Source organism: Alligator sinensis, unplaced genomic scaffold (genome assembly GCF_000455745.1).
Source record: "Alligator sinensis unplaced genomic scaffold, ASM45574v1 scaffold138_1, whole genome shotgun sequence".
Classification (NCBI taxonomy): Eukaryota; Metazoa; Chordata; order Crocodylia; family Alligatoridae; genus Alligator; species Alligator sinensis.
In genome coordinates, this window is record NW_005841862.1 from 3,938,255 (window position 1) to 3,958,242 (window position 19,988).

General features: G+C 44.0%; 1 protein-coding gene across 1 annotated transcript in view; it reads left to right on the top strand.

Moving 5' to 3' along the window:
* PARP1 (poly(ADP-ribose) polymerase 1) overlaps nt 1-17,285 on the top strand; it is a 62,019-nt gene extending 44,734 nt beyond the window's left edge. Inside the window, exons 14-24 of the mRNA XM_014524903.1 lie at nt 2,808-3,003; nt 4,203-4,331; nt 6,533-6,616; nt 7,303-7,425; nt 8,319-8,447; nt 9,645-9,743; nt 10,607-10,759; nt 11,135-11,262; nt 11,656-11,717; nt 14,905-15,019; nt 16,724-17,285. Of these exons, the coding sequence (XP_014380389.1) occupies nt 2,808-3,003; nt 4,203-4,331; nt 6,533-6,616; nt 7,303-7,425; nt 8,319-8,447; nt 9,645-9,743; nt 10,607-10,759; nt 11,135-11,262; nt 11,656-11,717; nt 14,905-15,019; nt 16,724-16,805 (1,300 nt within the window). The 3' untranslated portion in view covers nt 16,806-17,285. The remainder of the gene's footprint in view (nt 1-2,807; nt 3,004-4,202; nt 4,332-6,532; nt 6,617-7,302; nt 7,426-8,318; nt 8,448-9,644; nt 9,744-10,606; nt 10,760-11,134; nt 11,263-11,655; nt 11,718-14,904; nt 15,020-16,723) is intronic.
* Nucleotides 17,286-19,988: the final 2,703 nt, after the last annotated feature.

Here is a 19,988-nt window from a genome sequence, read left to right on the forward strand (position 1 = left end):
CACAGCCGCTCGCAGCCTTCCTGGGACTGCCTGTGCCTGCTCCAGACAGCCCCACACAGGCCGCGAGCCCCTGCAATGTGGGGTGCTGGCCATGGGCAGGTGAGAGGCCACTTTTCCCCCCACTCAGCACCAGCTTCTTCCCCACCAGCGAGCAGGGGGTCAGGGCTGTGCGCTGCTTCCCGCCTGTACTGCGGGACTGGGGGGCACTGGGTGTGAGTGGGCGGGGAGCCAGTGGGAACACAGGGCCCGCACCGGTGTCCCAGGGCCAGTGCCGGCGGGGCCCAGAGCAGGGTGGCAGGAGCATGGGGTCCCAGCCAACAGGGGCACTATAGAGCCGGGCCAGCTCCCCCCTCCCTGCTGGTGCAGCCCAGCCTGGCTCCACAGACCTGCCAGTCTGTGCCCCGCTTTGGGCCCCACCGGTGCTGGCCCTGGGACATTGGTCCCAAGACGTTGGGACATTGGTCCCAAGATGGTGACTAGGGGGCACCTGTCAAGAGGCGGGGCTACCCATGCAGTCCTCGACAGCCTGCCAAAACTGGGTAAGCGGCCCTTCGCCCAAAATAATTGCCCAACCCCGCTCTACTAGAAGCCAGTTCAGCCCTGATGTAAGCAGGTGTAGCTCTAGCTGTCCTGAATGGTGATTGAATTCACTTACACCAGAGTTGAACATAGTTCTGCACATAAGCATGTACACAACACATTATGTAGCACTGTTTCTTACAGTGAATAGTTAATGGTGAAATTTGAGATGTTATAGGCTGGTTACTGTTTTTCAAGCATAGGAGGAGGGTGGACAATGAAATCCCACTTTATTTTGTTCAGTAGCATTATTTTGTTTAGCTTACAATAGGAACATAGAATGGAGAAGACCCACTTGGGTAATTAAGTCCAGTCCCCTATAATTTTAGGCAGCCACGTGATGGATATGAAGTCCAAAAGGGTTGAAGAGAATATTCGCCCCAAGGTTCCATACATGCCACAAAGCACCCTCCAGTGTTTTGTTTTGTTTTTTATGAAGCTGTTATGGTGAGCCACAGAAGGAGAGCAGGAGGAGCTAAGAGTGCCACGAATGTCTTTGGCCTCCTGCAGTAGCAGGGAATTTGGTAGGTGCAAATATGCCAAGTTGAATCTAGGGAGTGACCCATGTCCCATGTTAGAGAAGGAGGAAGGTGAAATAGACCCCAAATGCAGTGACTGCAAAACACAAGAAGGCTGATCCTGTTCCAAAGGCCATATTGTCTCAACCACAGATGGATAAAAGGTGGAAGGAAGAAGAAAATACAAACAAGGAAAACAGTCAGCCTGGCATATCAATGTAAAAGATCCACTGCTGTGTAGTAGAGGGTGACTTAATTTATAGGGTACTTAGTAGAACAGCAACAGGCTGTAGAGTTGAACTGGAAAACTGGGTCTGAGAAGTGTTTGTTGGCGGTGACCAAAAGGTGTTTCTGAAGTTTGCCTCAGTGAAGTTGGTTTTAGTGCAGGTCCTGTTGGACAGGGGTCGGCATCACAGAGCTCACTTCTTTAACAAGCATCAGCTGGCAACTGCAGTCTCTGCTGAGATGGTGCAGGTACTCTTCACTTAACGTCATCCCCATTAATGTTGTTCAGTATTACATCTGTGATCCATTAGAGAACATACTCGTTTAAAGTCGCGCAATGTTCAGTTATAACGATGTTGGCCGTCACCTGCTAGTAGGTAACTACTGTGATGTAATTGGATTCGCTTAACATCATTTTGCTTAAAGATGCATTTTTCAAGAACATAACTATGACATTAAGCGAGGAGTAGCTGTACAGGATTGCTTGAACTCCCTCCCTTTAAGGCTGGGTCTGCACACTTCCACTTTTTTCTGCTTTAACTCTGCCAGTGTAGTTATCGTGGTACAAGCCTCCCAGTATGGATGCAGTTGCAGTAGCATAAGACACTTTTGTAGCAATGTGACTATGAACCGCTGTAACTATTTCAGTCAAATATATCCATTTAGAGCAGGGATGGGCAAAATCCAGCCTGTGGGCTGGATTGGGCCCATGGCAGACTCGTTTCCCGGCAGCCCCTTCCTGTGCCCCTGAGGCCAGTCTGCATGGAGAGCAGAAGGGCCATAATGCTGCTCTGTGGCTCTAATGCTTCATTATGGCCCAGGAGCAGCAGGGCCATAATGGTCCCATGCTCCAAGGGTCTCCGTGGAGATCTGTTCAAGTGGTGCTAGCAGGGTGCATAGCTGGGTGAGGAGCTACTCTGAGGCTGGGGCTGGATTCTTGCGGCGGTAACGGTGCGGGCCAGAGCTAGGACAGAGCCGCGATCTGCTGCCCGCACGCCCCTGTCTTGAACACAGGTTCCGCAGCAGCGGATCACGGCTCTGCCTGGCTCCATCCTTGCGCTCTCACCGATGCAAGATCCCCTGGAGACCACCGCTCCTGGGTCTCCATGGAAACCAGCCTGAGTGGCATGGGCAGGGGCTGCTGGAAAATGGAGTCTGCCTGCTGGCCAGATCTACCATTTTGTCCACCCTTGATTTACAGTAAGCTGTAGGAGAGGTTTTCCCAAGATTATCAGTTCTGGGTCCTTCAGCACTATTTGTGCATCCTTTCCAATATTGGTGCTTACTTCATACTTTTTGGCAGCCGTGGAGTAGGGTAATTTTCAAGCTTGTCCCTTTATGTAAAGGGACTCTCAGTTAATGGCATCTATTCTGATCTGATATGGATGTCCATACGCTCTTTTTATTGGAGGGTCAGATTTATCAGGGACTGAGGGCTGAAGCCAGAGTTCCTGCATCACTACCTCTCATTTCGTTTGCTTCCAGGTACTGGGTGTTTAGGTCATGGGGTCGCGTTGGCACTGTGATTGGGAGTAACAAACTGGAGCAGATGCCATCTAAAGAAGATGCCATTGAGCACTTTTTGAATCTGTATGAAGAGAAAACGGGCAATTCCTGGCATTCCAAGAACTTCACAAAATATCCAAAGAAATTCTACCCTCTAGAAATAGATTATGGACAGGTAATGGTTCTTTGGCTTAAATCAATTAAGTACACAGGCAGCATTATTGTTTAATAGGAGATTTCTGTATTATTCCATGTACAAGACAGAAATATGCACTAGTAATCGACTCAGAATTGTTACTAAACTCCTAAAGCCAAGTGACTGTAGAAGCCAGGAGGTGCAGCCAAATAGATCTATAGATCACACTGAAATCTTTGTACAGGCAACCCCCTCTTAACGCTGTTTCGCTTAGCTCTATTCCGCTATAATGCTCGTTTTAAATTGACACCTGATTCCACTTAGTGCTCAACGAGTTCATTATAACCAGGGATCCTGGTTTTCCCCAATTTAAAAAATACCAAATTCTCTGCTAAACCCCCCCCCCACCCAAATCCATGATTTAAAATTAAAGGCCCCCCCCACCCACAGCCTCTGCCCCTCCAGCCCTGCTGGAGGGGGTTCCCAACTACCAGGGCTTTGGACCCGGGTGTGCAGCCCCCTGCCCCCACTCCCTCTTGCTGCAGACTTGGGCAGGCCTGCTCTCCACCACTGCATGCACTCCCGGGGCAGGTGGAGGGACCTGCGGCCCCCAGATTTATATGCGGCGCAGGCAGCGGCCTTGAGCTCCCACACTGCTTCTGTGCCCTGTGGGCTCCGAAGCCCAGCGGGCACAACCCAGTGCGACTGGGGACAGCAGAGCCACGTGGGGATCTCTTCACTGCTGCTCGTGGCACCCCCCGCCCTGGCGACATGCCTCCTGTGCCTGATTTGAGGGACACAGCCCTGCACCACTGCCCTCAGTGCAGCCCTGTGTGGAGGAGGCACATCACTGGGGTAGGGGGGCGAGCAGTGGTGAGGATATCCCCACGCAGCTCCACTGCTGCCTGCCGTGCTGGGTCATGTCCACTGGGCTCCGGAGGCCCCGGGGGAGGCAGCAGGGAGCAGTGGCTTAATGCTCATTTCACTTAATGCTTGGTTTTTCAGGAACCAATTAAGAGCGCTAAGCAGTGGTTACCTGTACATTCGAAATATACACGTAGCATTATTACAGATAACGCAGCAATACAAGTAGGGAGATGAAAAATCTGTTCCACTAGATTTAGCTTGCTTTGTTTGGTATCAGCACAATCAGAAATTGCAGCTGTCCCTGTGTGGATAGCTGCCCTGGGTGTCAGGCCATGGTGTTACACTTCTGAGTTTGGGTATTGTCTTTCTAGGATGAAGAAGCTGTGAAGAAACTGACAGTAGGTGCCGGCACAAAGTCAAAGCTTCCTAAATCAGTCCAGGACCTTATTAAGATGATCTTTGATGTGGAGAGCATGAAGAAAGCCATGGTGGAATTTGAGGTAGGTGTACATATTAAGGCCTTCTGCTTCCTTTCATCTTTTCTTGCTGAACATCGTAGCCCAGATTGTATTTCACCTTTATGACCTCTAAATCAGTGCTTCTCAAATTTTTTTTTTGTAGCAGGACCCATTTGTAAACATCGGTGGCCAGTCCTGACCCCAGTGCCCCTCACTCATGACCTGCGCTGCCCCCCTTCTCCTGCCCACAGGCACCAGCCCCACAGTGTGTGGGGCAATGGGGGTGGTATAGGGTGGGGGGGGAGGTCCTAAGCAGCCTCTCACAGGCTGGGACTCTGTCAGCCTGCAAGGGAAAAGCCACATTTTCCCACGATTTTATCCTTTAAAGAAGAATCTATTTTTAAAGTATGTTGATGCATTTTTTTAAGTGTGTTTGTGACCCTTTCATATAGTCTTGTTGACCCACAGGTTGAGAAATGCTGCTCTGAATCACTGCTACTGTGATTTGTGAGAGATGTAATTTTCCTGTGAGAGATGCAATTTTCCACCACCCAGGAAGACATTTAGCTCTTCCCATGCTCTCAGTGGTCAGTCCAGTGCACCCCCAGAGGCTAGTGCTGTTCTGCCCTGTGGAGATGTGTAAATATAGAGAGGAGACATCTGTGTGCACCAGTGCATCTAACTGACTAGCTTCAGTATATGGTGCAGTTGTTCTCAACCTTTTTAGGTTCAAGGTACCCCTCTATAACTGTTGTGAATTGGGCAGCATTCTGCTTCAAAAACTAATGCATTTATTACAGTGTTTACCTCCTTGCAAAGGGGCCAGTTAGGGATAGCAAGATCTGAAGCCTGTCCTTATTTCCCCATATTTGGTGCCTGAGCGTGTTCTTATTTACTTATCCCATCACTTCTCGTTCATCTCCTCTCAATTCCTGAGGCACCTCTCCAAAGGATCTCCAAAGCAATTTGAGAACAACTGGTATAGTGGTAGAGAAAAGCCCACGTGCATTGGCCAAAATATGGGAGACCTGGATTCTAAGCTCCACTGTGCCATAAGGATTTTGAACCTGTATCTTCCATTAGGAAAATCTCCTAATCGCAAGGTCGAGCTTATGCAGAGCTGAGTGCATCCTCCATTCCTGTTGGTGAAGCTGGGCCACTGGGTAAAGAGGACAGCAAGTCCTTGGGGACAGAAGGAGAATATGCAAGATGGAGCCCAACCCTAGCTCAGTGATAAGGAGAGCATGCTTCTGGGAGGGAAGGAGACCTGGGTTATGGCTTCTGCTTCCAACGTTTTTCCAGCCTTATCCAGTGATTGCTTAATACAGGGGTTCCCAGCGTTTGTGCGCCCAAGGGCACATTTGAATTTAAAAGAAAAAGCCGTGGGCGCCAATATGACAGCATTTTTTTGTTGGAATAATGATTTTTACCGATCATGAAAATGCATGTTAACACCTGAATAAACCTCAGGGGGTGCGATGGCACCTGTGGGCACCACGTTGGGAACCGCTGGTTTAATACATGTCACTGTGCAGTGGTTCCTTTGCATCATAAAATCAGTTTTTTACAGCTGATTTTTTGCTTCCTATGTATTCCTAGGCTATTGTGCTTCCTATATATTGGAAAATCTGGGCTATTGTTACCTGGTAATGCTTATTTTAAATGATTCAAGTGAAGGGTCTTCCCTTCGTTTTTTGCCCATTCATAAGACAGAAATAATGCATATATAGTTTTGTAGGATATTGTGTCCTTGAATCACTTTCAGAACCAGCTGCTCTACAGCTGTCCCTTCTGGTCTGCTGGCTTTGGATTTGTGGTGCCCCTTTAAATCGATGCTGTTTTGACCTGAAGAGCTAAGGGTTATCCAGTGAGCACAATTTATGTCCTTAGTGAATATTTATAATCCCTTGTAAAACATTCCATTGAAGTGAAGTTTTTTGCAGAGCCCCATTATTAGAAGACTGGTGCATGAGAAAATTTACTCAAAGACTAAAATTCCCAAACTCTAGCTCTTCAAGAGAATCTGCATTAGGGGATATCTTGTCAGTACTGTGTTTGCATTGCTCTTTCTTCAACTTCATCCTACAATCCCTGCTGTTAAAAGCCAAACCTGATAGGCTTGCATTTTTTAATTATACATCCTGCCTGTAGGGGTAGAGCTTTTTGGTGGCCAAAGAGAAGGAAGTATGGAGGTTTCATTGTGGTGGAACCTTGCTTTAATTATTTAAATAAATCTTTGTTAGATTGACCTCCAGAAGATGCCATTGGGAAAGCTGAGCAAGAGACAGATCCAGAGTGCCTATTCCATCCTTAATGATGTTCAGCAGGTGAGTATAAAACAGACTTCACAAAAACACTGGGAAGTTGGATATCATTTTTGGCTTGAAATCAGCTGACTTCTCAACTCCTGGTGTGCTTTAGAAGATGTGCTACTTCTGAACCCCTAGAAGTTAATGAATGGATTTGGTCTTGGAAGTACTTCTCTTCACTACACTTCAAAAGAGGACCAAAGATTAAGCTGGAGCACGGAATGTGCTTGCTTAGTGTACATCTAGAAACACTCACCTCTGAGTATTGTAAGGTACTATTGCTTATAATGTAGAGTCTAAATTTTAGACTATTCTGAGATTCACTAGTTGGCACCTTGTTGCAACATAACGATTTCAACTCTCACAACAAATACACAGATTTTTCTAGGTCTGTTACACTTCATCTCCTAATGTACTGAAAGCTTCTTTTTCAACAAAGTTATTTTTTATTAGATACTCTCCACTAGAAAAGCATTGTACAGTATTTCTTTTATGCTTTTTGGTGCAAGTGCACTAAAAACTATTGAGTCAGAATCCCTCCTTTAGTTATGTAGGTGGGTTGCAGCATTGCAGTTAGTGTGGTGAAGCTTGTCACTGTAAGCTTCTCTTGAAGAGCAGCTTGAGCCTATCTGTTGCTGCAGAGATCTTTCCCAGAATTCAGGTCTTCCTCCATTTACCTCTTCTCTTGTTTGTTTTTCTTTTAGGCAGTTTCTGGTGGCGGCACTGATTCTCAGATACTGGACCTCTCCAATCGCTTCTACACATTGATACCTCATGACTTTGGGATGAAAAAGCCACCTCTTTTAAATAACCTAGAATATATTCAGGTATTCATGGGTTAAACTGATTTCTACTCTAAGTCAGCAAAACTCTGCCTGCCTCTTCCACAATGACACAAATTTCAAACTTGGATGCCTAAATATAAATGAATTGCTATGTACTTATCATAAGTGACTCTTCCCTCACACATGCTGGGGACTCGCAGATCAAGTTGAAATTTTGGGGAGCTCTGAAGATCAGCTCTTCTTATTTAAGCTCCTGTATTCAGCAAGCAGCCTCCTACCTTCTTAGGTATCCAAGCTTACAGTTGTTCTCAGCACCTTGATTCCCTCTTGTGTTCTTTTGGATATCACTGCCAAAGGATCTACATGAGATAATTTAATAGTCGTAAAACTTAATGGAAGGGGGAAAAGTGCCATCGCTTAATTTAGCTTTGTGGAAATTGGAAAAGCTTGAGAGATTTTCCTTGAAGGAGGTAGAGCAAATCGTATGGTATGGTTTATGCATCAGTCCAACCACGTAAACACCAGTGGCTTATGGTTTCACACACTGGACCTGCTTATCTGAGGAGTTGCCTTTCTCTCTGTGAGCCACCAGAGGGACTACAGTCTGTCAGATGGCTCTAGATGTGTCTGGCCCTGAAACTGAAACAAACTTTCTGTGGCTAGCAGCACAGTATTTGTGGGGAGGGTTTCTGGTACCTGTTCCTTCCTTGGGACCAGTTAGTGAGCTTCATAACATGTGCTAGGCCTGTTTTGTTTGCTGGACTTAACAGAAACCACATATTCCTCTTGTGAAATCAATGTAAGCAGGGGGGTGCCTTGTGATGTACAATAAAACGTGTACCTATACCAAGGTAGAATTAATGAGTTGCTGTGTTTTAGAAACTTCAGCATAATGTCCTAGAGTAAATATTTTTTTACCTCTTCATATTATCCAGGCCAAAGTGCAGATGTTGGACAACCTGCTTGATATTGAGGTTGCTTACAGCCTTCTCAGAGGTGGAAATGAGGATGGGGATAAAGACCCAATTGATGTCAACTATGAAAAGCTCAAAACTGAAATTAAGGTAAAGGAAATAACATGTTAGGCTGGGGCTGACCAGCTCTGAATATGTATTTGCATCCATTAACTTGCAGTTCAACAGCTGAGTAGTGAGTACTGTTGGAAAACTAAAAATGCACTCACGTGATTTCCCTTGCAGGGGAAAAAAATCCATCCCTCATGTTAAACTCCCAGTATATAATGATATGTATTTTTGCTGTTCAGAGAAAAGTCTTCTCTTAATTTCGATGCTGTGCACGTTTGAGAGGTAGGGTAGGAAAGCTTGTATGTATTCTCACATCCTTGAAACCTTGGCCAGGTACAGACATAACATTTGTACTGGTATAAATGATTGGAAACTGGTCTCTACCCCTTAACAGAACAGTAGTTTGGCACTCAAAACTTATCTATACCTGTAGCAGAACAGAACTGGTTTAAAAATGGCAGAACCAAGTCTAAGATTCCATCCACCCCCCCCCCACCTCCCCTCCCCCAACCAAAGGGCAGATGTGTTTTCTGTTTGCTACTGGTCTGAATTATGCTGCTTACAGAAAACCACGTAACTTGAATTGATTCTGCCTCAGAGTTTTGGAAGTCTGTACCTAGCCCTTGAATAACAGATTCTGTCGTTTGACGTGGAGACCATCCTTTGGTTTTGGGCAGCAACCTAGACACATCTGTCTTTGCAACAAATAAGCGGTTTGGGTGCCACTATCCCGGAAGGAATCTTCCAGTTGCCAAATGCTTAGGTTTTCTTTGAAAATCATAGAATCGTAGAAAATTAGGGTGGGAAGGGACCTCAGGGAGGTCATCTAGTACAACCCCCTGCTCAAAGCAGAATCATCCCCAACTAGATCATCCCAGCTAGACAAAGCCTTGGCTGGGTCTTAAAAACCTCCAAGGATGGAGATCCCAGACCTCTCTGGGTAGCCTGTTCCAGTGCTTTATTACCCTCCTTGTGAGAGTTTTTTCCTAATGTCTAACCTGAACTTTCCTTGCTGCAGCTTGAGACCATTGCTCCAGGGATGGCCCTGCTCATGAACTTTCCTTTTAGTCCAGTCCTCCAATTTGTTTAGGTCTCTCTGAGTCCTAGCCCTACCCTCCAGTGTATCTACTACCCCTCCAACTTGGTATTGTCTGCAAATGTGCTGAGGGTGCACTCCAACCCATCTTTCAGGTCATAAATGAAAATTCAGATTTTCTTCTTGTTTTATTATTGCAGGTGGTTGATAAAGATTCAGAAGAAGCCAAGATCATAAAGCAATATGTGAAGAATACCCATGCTGCTACCCACAATGCATATGATCTGAAAGTTGTGGATGTAAGTCTTGCAAGGACATGTAATGTTGGAGACTATGCGTTTAAAATCTGTCTATAGACAGTTAGGGTGATTACAGATGTGGGGGGTGGGGTGGAAATAGCACTTTACTTTCAGCTTGGTGCACCCCTGCACCAAATGCAGCCCATGCCCAGAAGAGGAATTGTATCAGTTTGACCCAGCTCATCCAGCATCTGTAAAGCTCATGTGCTTCAGTGGGGCTTTTCTGCATTTTCATCTAATAGCTGATTGAGTTTGCTATTAGATAAAAGCACCAAAAAGCCCTTCTGAAGTGCACAAGCTCTATAGATGCTGGGGACCAAGGTCAAACTGACGTGATTCTTCTTCTGGTAGAGCACTGTTGTGTTTTGTTGTTGTGTTTTTGGGAGGATGGAGGGAGTCCATGTCTGTCAGCACCCTTAATTCCTAACTGGTTTGTCAACTTCTTTTAAGGTTAAAAAAAACACACACACACAAAAGAAAAAACTTGCTGGTGACTAAATGCAACAAAATCTCAAGTCAGAGCTGCAGAGAAATTTGGAATTTTTTAAGAGGTCTTTACTTAGTCTTCAGAAAAAGGAAAAATCACTTCTGTCCCCAAAACAAGCTTTGAAAACTTTTGAGAAAATTGTTAACAAAGGAAAAGAAGGTGTGTAGGAGGAATGGAGGTGGTATAACTTGTAACAAAAATTCTGATGAAACCTCAGCTATAGATAACTGGCAGGTGAAAATCCAAAACCTGTGGTGACACGAACACCGTGATGCTAACTTTTTTTTCTTTTGCAGATCAGTTTCATTTTCAGGTTCAGATGACCTTGTTCTGGGTGAATTTTTAATTTTCCTTTCTCCTTTTTAAAATGGTGCAGATCTTCAAAATTGAGCGTGAAGGGGAGAGTCAGCGTTACAAGCCATTCAGACAGCTTCACAATCGCCAGCTGCTCTGGCATGGCTCACGTACTACCAACTTTGCTGGTATTCTCTCACAGGGTCTCCGAATAGCTCCGCCTGAAGCTCCTGTGGTATGTACAGTGTTGCATGTTTAATTGACTGCCTAAATATGTTTGTTCCTTGCCTTGCTTTTCTTGTCCCTCTCCAGTTATGAGGTCCCAGACAGCCACGCTTGGGAAGAGCCTAAACAAGAGAATCTCTAGATAAGGAGAGGGACAATGTCCTTTGCGGACATGTAAATGCCATTCAGTATATCTGAGAAAGAAAAGTTGCTGAGCATCGGGCCTTCAACTTTGCCAGTAAATTGATGCCTCGGGTGGTGCTTGGTGCCTAAGTGGCCATGTTCCCCGTGACTAACCTGTAGGCACATTGATTGATTCTGTGCTGCCTTCTTGTTTGATGCTGAAAACTTAAGTTTCATCCTCTTTTCTCTTTCCTGCCCTCAGACTGGTTACATGTTCGGAAAAGGTGTCTATTTTGCAGACATGGTTTCCAAGAGCGCCAACTACTGTCACACATCTCAGGCTGATCCAGTAGGCTTAATCTTATTGGGAGAGGTTGCCCTTGGAAACATGTAAGTTACCTGTATATTTGACAGCTATTGTTGCACTAGTGTATGGTTGTAAAAATGCAGCATCTAAAGGGCATTGTCTCTTCATCCAAGAATGAAAGAGAAGCTCTTGTAGAGTATCTGTGGATTTTGAACGTTCGGAAGGAAAGCATATTTTTGAAAAATGATTTGTGCTGAAGATGAAGAGTGTAGTTTTAAATGCTAACAATACAGAGTGCAAGGAAGGGATAGCTAAATCCCTGGTAGTGTTGCATTCTAAGGCACAGTATAAAATCTCAATTCAGTATAGTGTGATAAACCTGAAAAACAATTGCATCAACTTTTTTTTTTCATCAGGAGAGTTTTCTTAAACATTTTATCTAGAAATGTTTTTCTGTTTCTCTTCCTGCTGTCCAGGTATGAGCTAAAGAATGCTTCTCACATAACTAAGCTGCCGAAGGGGAAACATAGCGTCAAAGGTAAAGCTTAATGGAGAAGCTGCTTCATCCTATGGTGTTCTTTACTCAGTGGAAAAAATAGTTATGTCATAGCTGTATCTTGTAAAGCTAAGGAGTTTTTATACCTTCAGTGTTGGCTTCAGTAATGTGTGTGTATATACACCTGAAATCGGAGCCATCTTATTTCATGCTTTGGTGTGCATTAACCAGTTGTATGTAAATTCAGGCAGAAATCTTCCTTCAGAAGTGTAGCTTGCTTAGGAAGGTAGAAAGCAATTTCTCCTCCTGTTTTCCTTAGTCTATCTCAAGAATTGTATGTACATGTGCTCAGGAATTCAGGACGAGTTGATCAAATTTCTTGAATGAACGTCTGTTGCTGGGTGGTGGGGGGAGCGGAAAAGATTTGGTGTTGTGTTATGGGTCCACTACAGACTACTGAATCAGAAGGTAAAGATGCATAGGGTTTTCTCTAAACAGCTACTGGAAGCACCCAAATGGGCAGGGTCTGTTAGTAGTAGAAGCTTCCATAGCCTGAATGTTTGTTGAAAAAACAATATGGCAGTACAAAGTCCACTACGGTCTTGGGATATGTCAGAGGTGGCTTCCTTTATCTTCTGGAAGAATAAGGCTGCTAGGAAAATGTTTATTTAAGATTTGGGTCTGAATAAGAGAGAAATTGGTTGAGAATATGAAGGTGAAAGATACTTGGAGTGAAAATGAGGGTTTGCTGTCCTAAGAGAAGATAGGTGTGGGAAGAACAGAATGAGGTTAATAAAGTTCAGCAAACTTGGGGAACTGGTAGATTATCTCAGAGACTCTACCTAAGGCAGGGTATCCAGAGTATTTGGGTTGGTGGGCCAGGCCTGGACCGCTGGGGTTCTATGCAAGCTGGACAACCAACTTAACTCCTTTTTGCACTGTCATGGCTTGCCCCACTGGCAAAAGGCATCCCCAGTGGGGAGCTCAACCTGGAAACTGGGTGGCAGAGCAAGCAGCATCCATGGAGTAACACTGCTGCCAGTCATCCAGCTAACCAAAAGGCACCCACAAAAGGGATCTCAAAGTGGAAGTTCTGTAGCAGTGAGCATTAATACCACAGGTGCAGGCTCCGCTAACACAGCAGTTCTGGCAGCTACAGGACTTGCACAATTGCAGACTATCGTTGTGCTAAAGAAAGAGAGAAGCTAGTATGGGACCATTCTAGCTACATTAGAAGCTCTTCAATGGCCTGAAATACTGGAAGAAAATCATGCAAAAAGTTAGAAGCAAGAGTTTCTGACTAAGGATGACTATAAAGGAATATCACAAGCATGCAGGGGTAACAGCAGAAAGGCTAAGATACCAAATGAAATGCAAGTAGCAATTGATATAGAAGGCAATGAGAAAAGGTTCAGTAAGTACATTTAGATGGAAGAGGATGTTCAATAGAGGAACATGTCTATTAATAGGTGCAATATGAGATGATGCAGAAAAGGCTGAAAAGTTCAAAGCTGCCTTTTGCCTAGGTCCTCACAAAAATGTGAAATATGACTGGATTTTTAACTAACAATTTTATCAAGGAGACAGGAGTGCATGCTCAAATATAGAAAGAACAGGTTAAAGACATTAGATGTATTCAGATTATCAGGGCTGGACCAAATTCACCCATGAACACTTGGAACTGGCTAAAGTAATGTCTGAACCATTAGTGATTAGAATTTAGTTTTGTACATACCTAGAAGTTGATATGGTGAGAGGCCACCAACAGGGGGTTGTCAAGAATAAATCTTGTCAAACCAATCTAATTTCATTCGTTGGCAGGCTGAGTGGCCTTAGTGGATAGCTGGAAGCAGTAGATGTGATCCATCCTAATTTCAGTAAATCTTTAGACACTGTCCCACATGACATTCGGATAAGCAAGTTAAGAAAACACTGTCTGCATAGGAGCAGGCAGCTGGTTTGAGAAATTGCTCTGTGGCTAGTTCTTAAACTGGGAGAGTATTTCCAAGGGGAAGAAGGAAATAACTTACAAAAGCCAGATTTTCTAGACATTAGCACCTCTGAGGCAGATGGAGTAAAACTACAAGACAAAAAAATGGAACAATATTACAGGATCCTGTAACACATTGGGGTCTCGGGGGTGGCCATGACACTCCATGGTAGTTCTGCGACCATGCCCTGCTCCAACCCAAGAGCACTCTCCTGTCCCACCCGCCATGCCTTGATGGTATTTATAATAAATAGGGAAGCTGCCCACAGGCCTTCACTAGGCCTCAGTCACACTGGTCCCCAGCCCCTGGCTGGGCCTCTATAGTCTGTTGTGCCTGGCAGGACACTCAAAGCCTTAACAGCTAATTGTGTGGCTCCAAATCCTTGCCTTTATCATGCCCTGTGCCTCGTGGGTGTTACGGGTATGTTATCCCTCTGTTGGAGCATCGGCCTCTGCCTCTTTAATCTAGGTAGGCCTTCTGGCCTAGACCTGCTGAATCGGACCTGGCTTTGAGGCACTAGCTTTGTTTGTCCCTTCTGTCACTGGGCCCCTAGCCCTTGTGTGGCTGCACCCTCTCTGGCACCAGGTTCTCTGACCCCTGTAGCTGCACCCCACTGGGCGCTAATGAGGCCGCCTCCTCCCCTTATAGCCTTGTCCCAGACCACCGGTGGAAACACTAACATAACATAAGCTCCTGGGCTATAACATAAACAAAACAATAGAAGCAGCCCTCTGCACCTTCGAGGGCAAACCGTTTTTCATTCCTAGGCCAGCATACCTCCAACCTAAGTCTTCCTGTGATCAGCAAAGCGGTCTGACCAGTGTCCCTGGGTGCTTCTCCTGGGCAGAAGCTCCTAACCCTGCAGCAAGCAGAGCTAGACTGCTTGCCAGCTCAAGCCCCAGGTTTATGCCTACCTCTAGTCAGGTACTTACTAATTACCCATTACCCTGCTGCTTCCACGAGCTGCGCTGCGCTGCCTGCCCTGCAGTGCTCCCTGGCTAGGCTGCTTCTCCTCTTAACATAACTGAATGTCCAGGGCTCTCTGTTATAGATCCCTAGCTGTCTCCTACGGCAGCCTTTATGGGCGGGGGTATCGCATTTAATAATCCGTGAAGAATGGCACACACCTACCGCACTTACATAGATGAGTGAAATTGCCATCATGAATTTAGTTTTTTCAAGACACAAGACTGCTTGCATTTGAGACTTGTAACTGATGCTCCCTTTCTCCTTTGCAGGTTTGGGCAAAACTGCACCTGATCCCACAGCCACCATCAGTTATGAGGGTGTAGAAGTTCCTTTGGGGAATGGAATGTCAACAGGAATTAATGATACTTGTCTTCTGTATAATGAGTATCCTTTACTGTTTGACTTCAGCCAGAAAGCATGCATCTGTCATAGGGAATAGATGTAGCATAGTTACTGTGAAGGAAGCTTAAATTATCCTCCTGCTAAAAAAAAAAATAAAAAAATTGGTGAATAAAAATTGTTAAGGATAGCACTAGCACTTCCAAAACCCTTTGCATATGTTAATTTGTATTCTACAATACCTTTGAAGAAATAGACTGAAACAGAGGCCTAGAAATGAATCCATTTGTCTGTACTTGGGCGCACTGATGTCTGCATTGGAACCAGGGCTAGAACCCTGGTGTCTGTACTTCCAGATCTGTGGTTTGACTCTTCCTGTCCTAAATAAGGAAAAACTAAACTAACAGTTTTCAAGGTAGGTCCAAAACTCAGGTGAGTCGTCCTTCTGTGAATGGATTCCTCTCGAGGGGAACAGAGAGCATGAAACAGCTTTGATTTTATTAATGGGTTGTTAATACAGCTACTTTCTTAGTTTGTTTAGCAAAACATAGTACAAATTAAATTTATTTAGGTCAGCAGTTGTGCTATTTATCCCATGTCTTTGAATCATCTGTGGTGTACTTAATAAGAACATTAAGTCCGCTTCCTCTGACTTAGCAGTCTTAAAAGTAAGTATCGTATATTGAAAACAGGCACAGCAGACTTAATAGCATAATAACTCCACAACCTAGACAGTTGCTGTCCCTTTTGACACCAACAGTGATAACAGGATTTTTTTTTCCAATTTTAGTCCTCTTGTCCTCACTGTACACAGCTTCTGTTCATGCAGATGGAGAGAGTGAGATTGCTTAAATGGCTTTGTGTTATGATTATTAACAATTCCTGATGCCCAAGTCTAAGCTCAGACCACGCTGCTTTGTCTCTGATATTTGGATGGACTGTTTCACTGGTTGCAGTGAGGTTCTAGCAGACCTGACTAACATTATGTAAATAGTCTTCAGCAAATTCAGTCACTAATTCAAGTCAGGCTGCTTGTATCTTGAGATTCCCATCACGCTTTCTTTAGTGCTCCTTACCACTCCACCACTGTGGTTTTCAACATTATTAGAATCAAGGGCACCTTTTTGGAAAATGCCAGCTCTTAGTTTTCACTTGTTTTTGACTACAGAAAAATACTAGAGCAATTCTTCTGTTACAAAGAACTCAGCCTACAACAGGCCAGAATGCTTTTAAAGCTAAGAATTCCTACTTGAAATGTCTGGGTTTATCTTATGAATTATGTTTGCACACCTAGCTGTACTAATGTTGTGTGGCACCCTGCAGCACTCTTGAAAAGGTCTCAAGGCACCCCAGCGCCTCATGGCATCCTGGTTTAGAATCGCTCCTCATCTTATATCGCATATCCTCCAAGCCAAAGCAGGGAGTAGTTACAGGAGCAAGGGAGCCAAGTGTCTATTTTTTGGCGCTAATTCTTTTTTAAATTCATTTTCAAATTATTTGCAAACTTCAGCATTTTTCCTTGTTTATATGAATTTTGTAGGATTTGCAGATTCACTTTTCGCAAGGTGAAAATCAAGAGACGGAAATGTTCTAGTATACCATAGGAATTCTAAAATCGTACAGGTGTATATCTTGAATTTCATACCAGAAGTTTGCTCTTAAGTTCAAATCAGTACAAAGTAAGACTAACTTCTAAGCCAGTTACATATAGTGACACTTTTTTTCCTTAACTCGCTGTTTCCTTCCCAGATATATTGTCTACGATGTTGCTCAGGTAAACCTGAAGTACCTGCTGAAACTGAAATTCAACTACAAGACATCACTCTGGTGAACAATATATAGAAGCCCTGTTCTCAAGTTATACCATGGTTATGCTATAGCGCTGACTTTTGACATGCTTAAGCATTGACTGCCCTTATCAAGATATCAAAGAACTAAGTTGCAGAAGAAGTTACTAAATTTGAATTTAGTAAATCACTTTAGTGAATTTTTTTTATATATATAAATGTGTGGCTACACATGGAACTGAATTCTGAAGAGAATGAATATCTGGTTCTGTCTTATGCCACTTCTAGTTTTTCGGTTGTCAAGTGTTTCTTTTAATTCACAGTAGACTAAAAAATCAGGCAGAAGTGTTTTTAGCCAAGCAGAAGTGGGGTAGGAGAAATTACAGATGTTTATGAGCATTTGCCCTGTTAAAATGAATCATCACCCTCTTGTTTAAAATATTCTTTTTCAGTTTTGATTTTGAATAAATGTTAAATGTGCATTTATTTTGAGGTAAAAATAAAAGCTAATTTCATACTAACAACTTTATGTTGCAAAACTTTTGAATTGCTATGTTTGGTTTACAGTTGCAGTGTATTATTTTGTGATGCTTTTATGCACAGCATGTCTCTAAATATGGAACACTGAATATTAAAACCTGTGGACACATTTCATATTAACATGGAGTGTAAAAACTTGGACTGCCCTTTGACAATTTTTTTTTTGGGTCACTTGAAGTTTATAGTTTAAATCATTTTTCATTAAATTGAGGCCTAATATAGTAACTGTGAAGGAAATACACCTGCACACACTGGCTTTGTTTAGTGGTGGCCCCAGGAAATCTCCCTAAAAACTTTTGTGCAGTAGGACAAGTGTAGGTTTTTCTTCTTGACTGAAGACCTAATGATCCATAAAATAGGTATGTAGGTACAGTATCATAAGCTACACTCCCTATGACCTGGAGGAAGATGCAAATTCAATCTCCTTGGACTGTTCTGTCTTCAGGCTCTCGTTCAAGGACTGCCAGAGGTTCAATTAATTCTAAAGGGTGGTGCCTTTTGTAACGTGGGTCTGAGTTCTCTTGAATTCAGAGCAAACCAACTCTTTCCACAGGCTTCAATGCAGTCTGGGATGACTTTTGACCCTCTGAACTTAGTTCCCTACTGTTACAGTCCCATGAGCCAGCTATTTCCACATTTTTGCTACTTAAATAGATAGTCATGTTTGTGTGACCTGGTTCACAAGCTACAGGTTTTGAGTTGAAATCCCTGTTCAAAGCATCTGTTTTGTATATGTATCATGGTTCTCATACTCGCCATTTGAATGACAAAATGCTTGACTATGGAAGAATATGGTTAACTCTAAAAACTAGAGTGGGGGAGGGGTGATACTTGTCAGTGCTACCACAACCACTAATGCAAACTACAGCAGTTGCTGACTGAGTAGCTAGTTTTTAGGGCAGTTTTTAGTATTTAGAATCAGTATTGCTCATTGGATTTCTACTGCTTACTGCTGTGCTTTTTTGCAACACCGGTTGTGCTGGGACCATTAAGTGCAGCTTTAAAGAAGTATTTGACAAAATCAGTGGGCCTGTTTTGTCGGGGTGGGGAAGTGCTCCACTAAACTATAAAAACGTCCTTCTTAAGAACTACTGGCAGAGGTCATTTCAGCTTGGATCTATTTGTTTTATTCCAGTCTTTTTAGGTGATTTGCCTGGAAAGAGGAGATTTTCTTTGTAAAACAGAGTTTTATGTACCCACTGTCTTCAAAAGGGGAGTTTCAAAGCCATAGTTGTGTCTTCTGCTGCAGCTCTACTTGGACCTCTTGGAGAAGAAGGGAATGAAAAGTATGAGAGGTGACAGAACTGCCAGATACAGGACCAAGAAATTGTGGAAGGAGCTAGAGGCAGAATAGCTTTGTACTGCTGGATTTGGGTGGAAGTGTGGCCCTGAAAACGGAAGTAAACTGCAGGTACCAAGGAGGGAAGGTTGAGGGGCTATATGTTGCCTTTGGACCCAGCTGCAGCTGCTTTGAGGACAAGAGAGACCTAGCAAAGACCTGAAAGGCTAGATGGCAGGGTTGATTCATTTGTGGGAGGAAAAAGAAATTATATGACAACAAAGAAGTGTCCTGTAGCTCTAACCCGGTAGAATTTCAGAAGCTGCATTAGACTAAAAAGTGGAATTAGTAAACAAAGGCAAGGATTTCTGCCTTTTCTGTTTGACTTCAGCCAATCCTATCGCAAGCTTGAACAGAATGCTTATGCATATCATGTAGTTCCCAATAGGTCAAACAAAATTAGTTGAGTATTAAAATAGTTCTGAAAAATAAGTCTCATACTGGCTTTGCATGTGCTTATCCACATTTACTGTTGTGACCCAATATCCTTGTTCAGTTTGCAGATAACACAATACTTGTAACAGCCTTGCCAGTTCAACATGGGATCAGAATCGTAAGCTTTGTTGTTTTGGTTCTTATTGCTGCTAGTAACCACCATGTTTTGGCCTGATTCTCTCATTAAGTTCCTTGCGACTCCCAGAGCAGTGTGAAGGGTGTTCACAGTGTCTGCAAATGTAGTTATGCTACCAGAGTTGTATATGAGTGCCTTTGGACATGTGTACACTGCAGTTGAAGATGTGACTGCAACACAGGTAAGAATACCCGAGCTAACTTTAATCTAGAAAGTATGTGTAACATATAGCAACAAAGATGCTGCAGCACAGGCTTCAGAGTGGAGTGTACAAGCCTGTTGGAAGGATCCTGCATCTATACTGGTGTTGCTAGCTTTCAAAACCATGTTTCACTACTGCAGGGGTCAACAACCCCTGGCATGTGTGCCAAGCTTGGCACACAAGGCCATTTTGCTCGGCACACCACCACCAGCCTGGGCTTTAAGCAGCTGCTGCCAGCCACAGAGCCCCGGCTGCTCCCAGCAGGCAACTGGTAGGCTGCAAGCCCTGCTGCAAGCAGACTGGGCTCCGTGGGCCGGCTGCAGCCAGGAGGCTGCAAAGAGCTGCTCCAGGCTCCGACATGTCGGCACTCTGGCACCTTCCAAGGTAGACATTGTGGGGGGTTTTGGCACTCCAGCCAAAAAATATTGCCTACCCCTGCACTACTATAATCTGTACTAGCTGGACAATGTGAATACAGTTGTGCCTACTTTCACTGCACTCCTTACTTGCCATATAGACATACCCTTAAAGTAAATAAGAACGGTCTGATGCTGCAGACCAAAGCAGAATCTAAC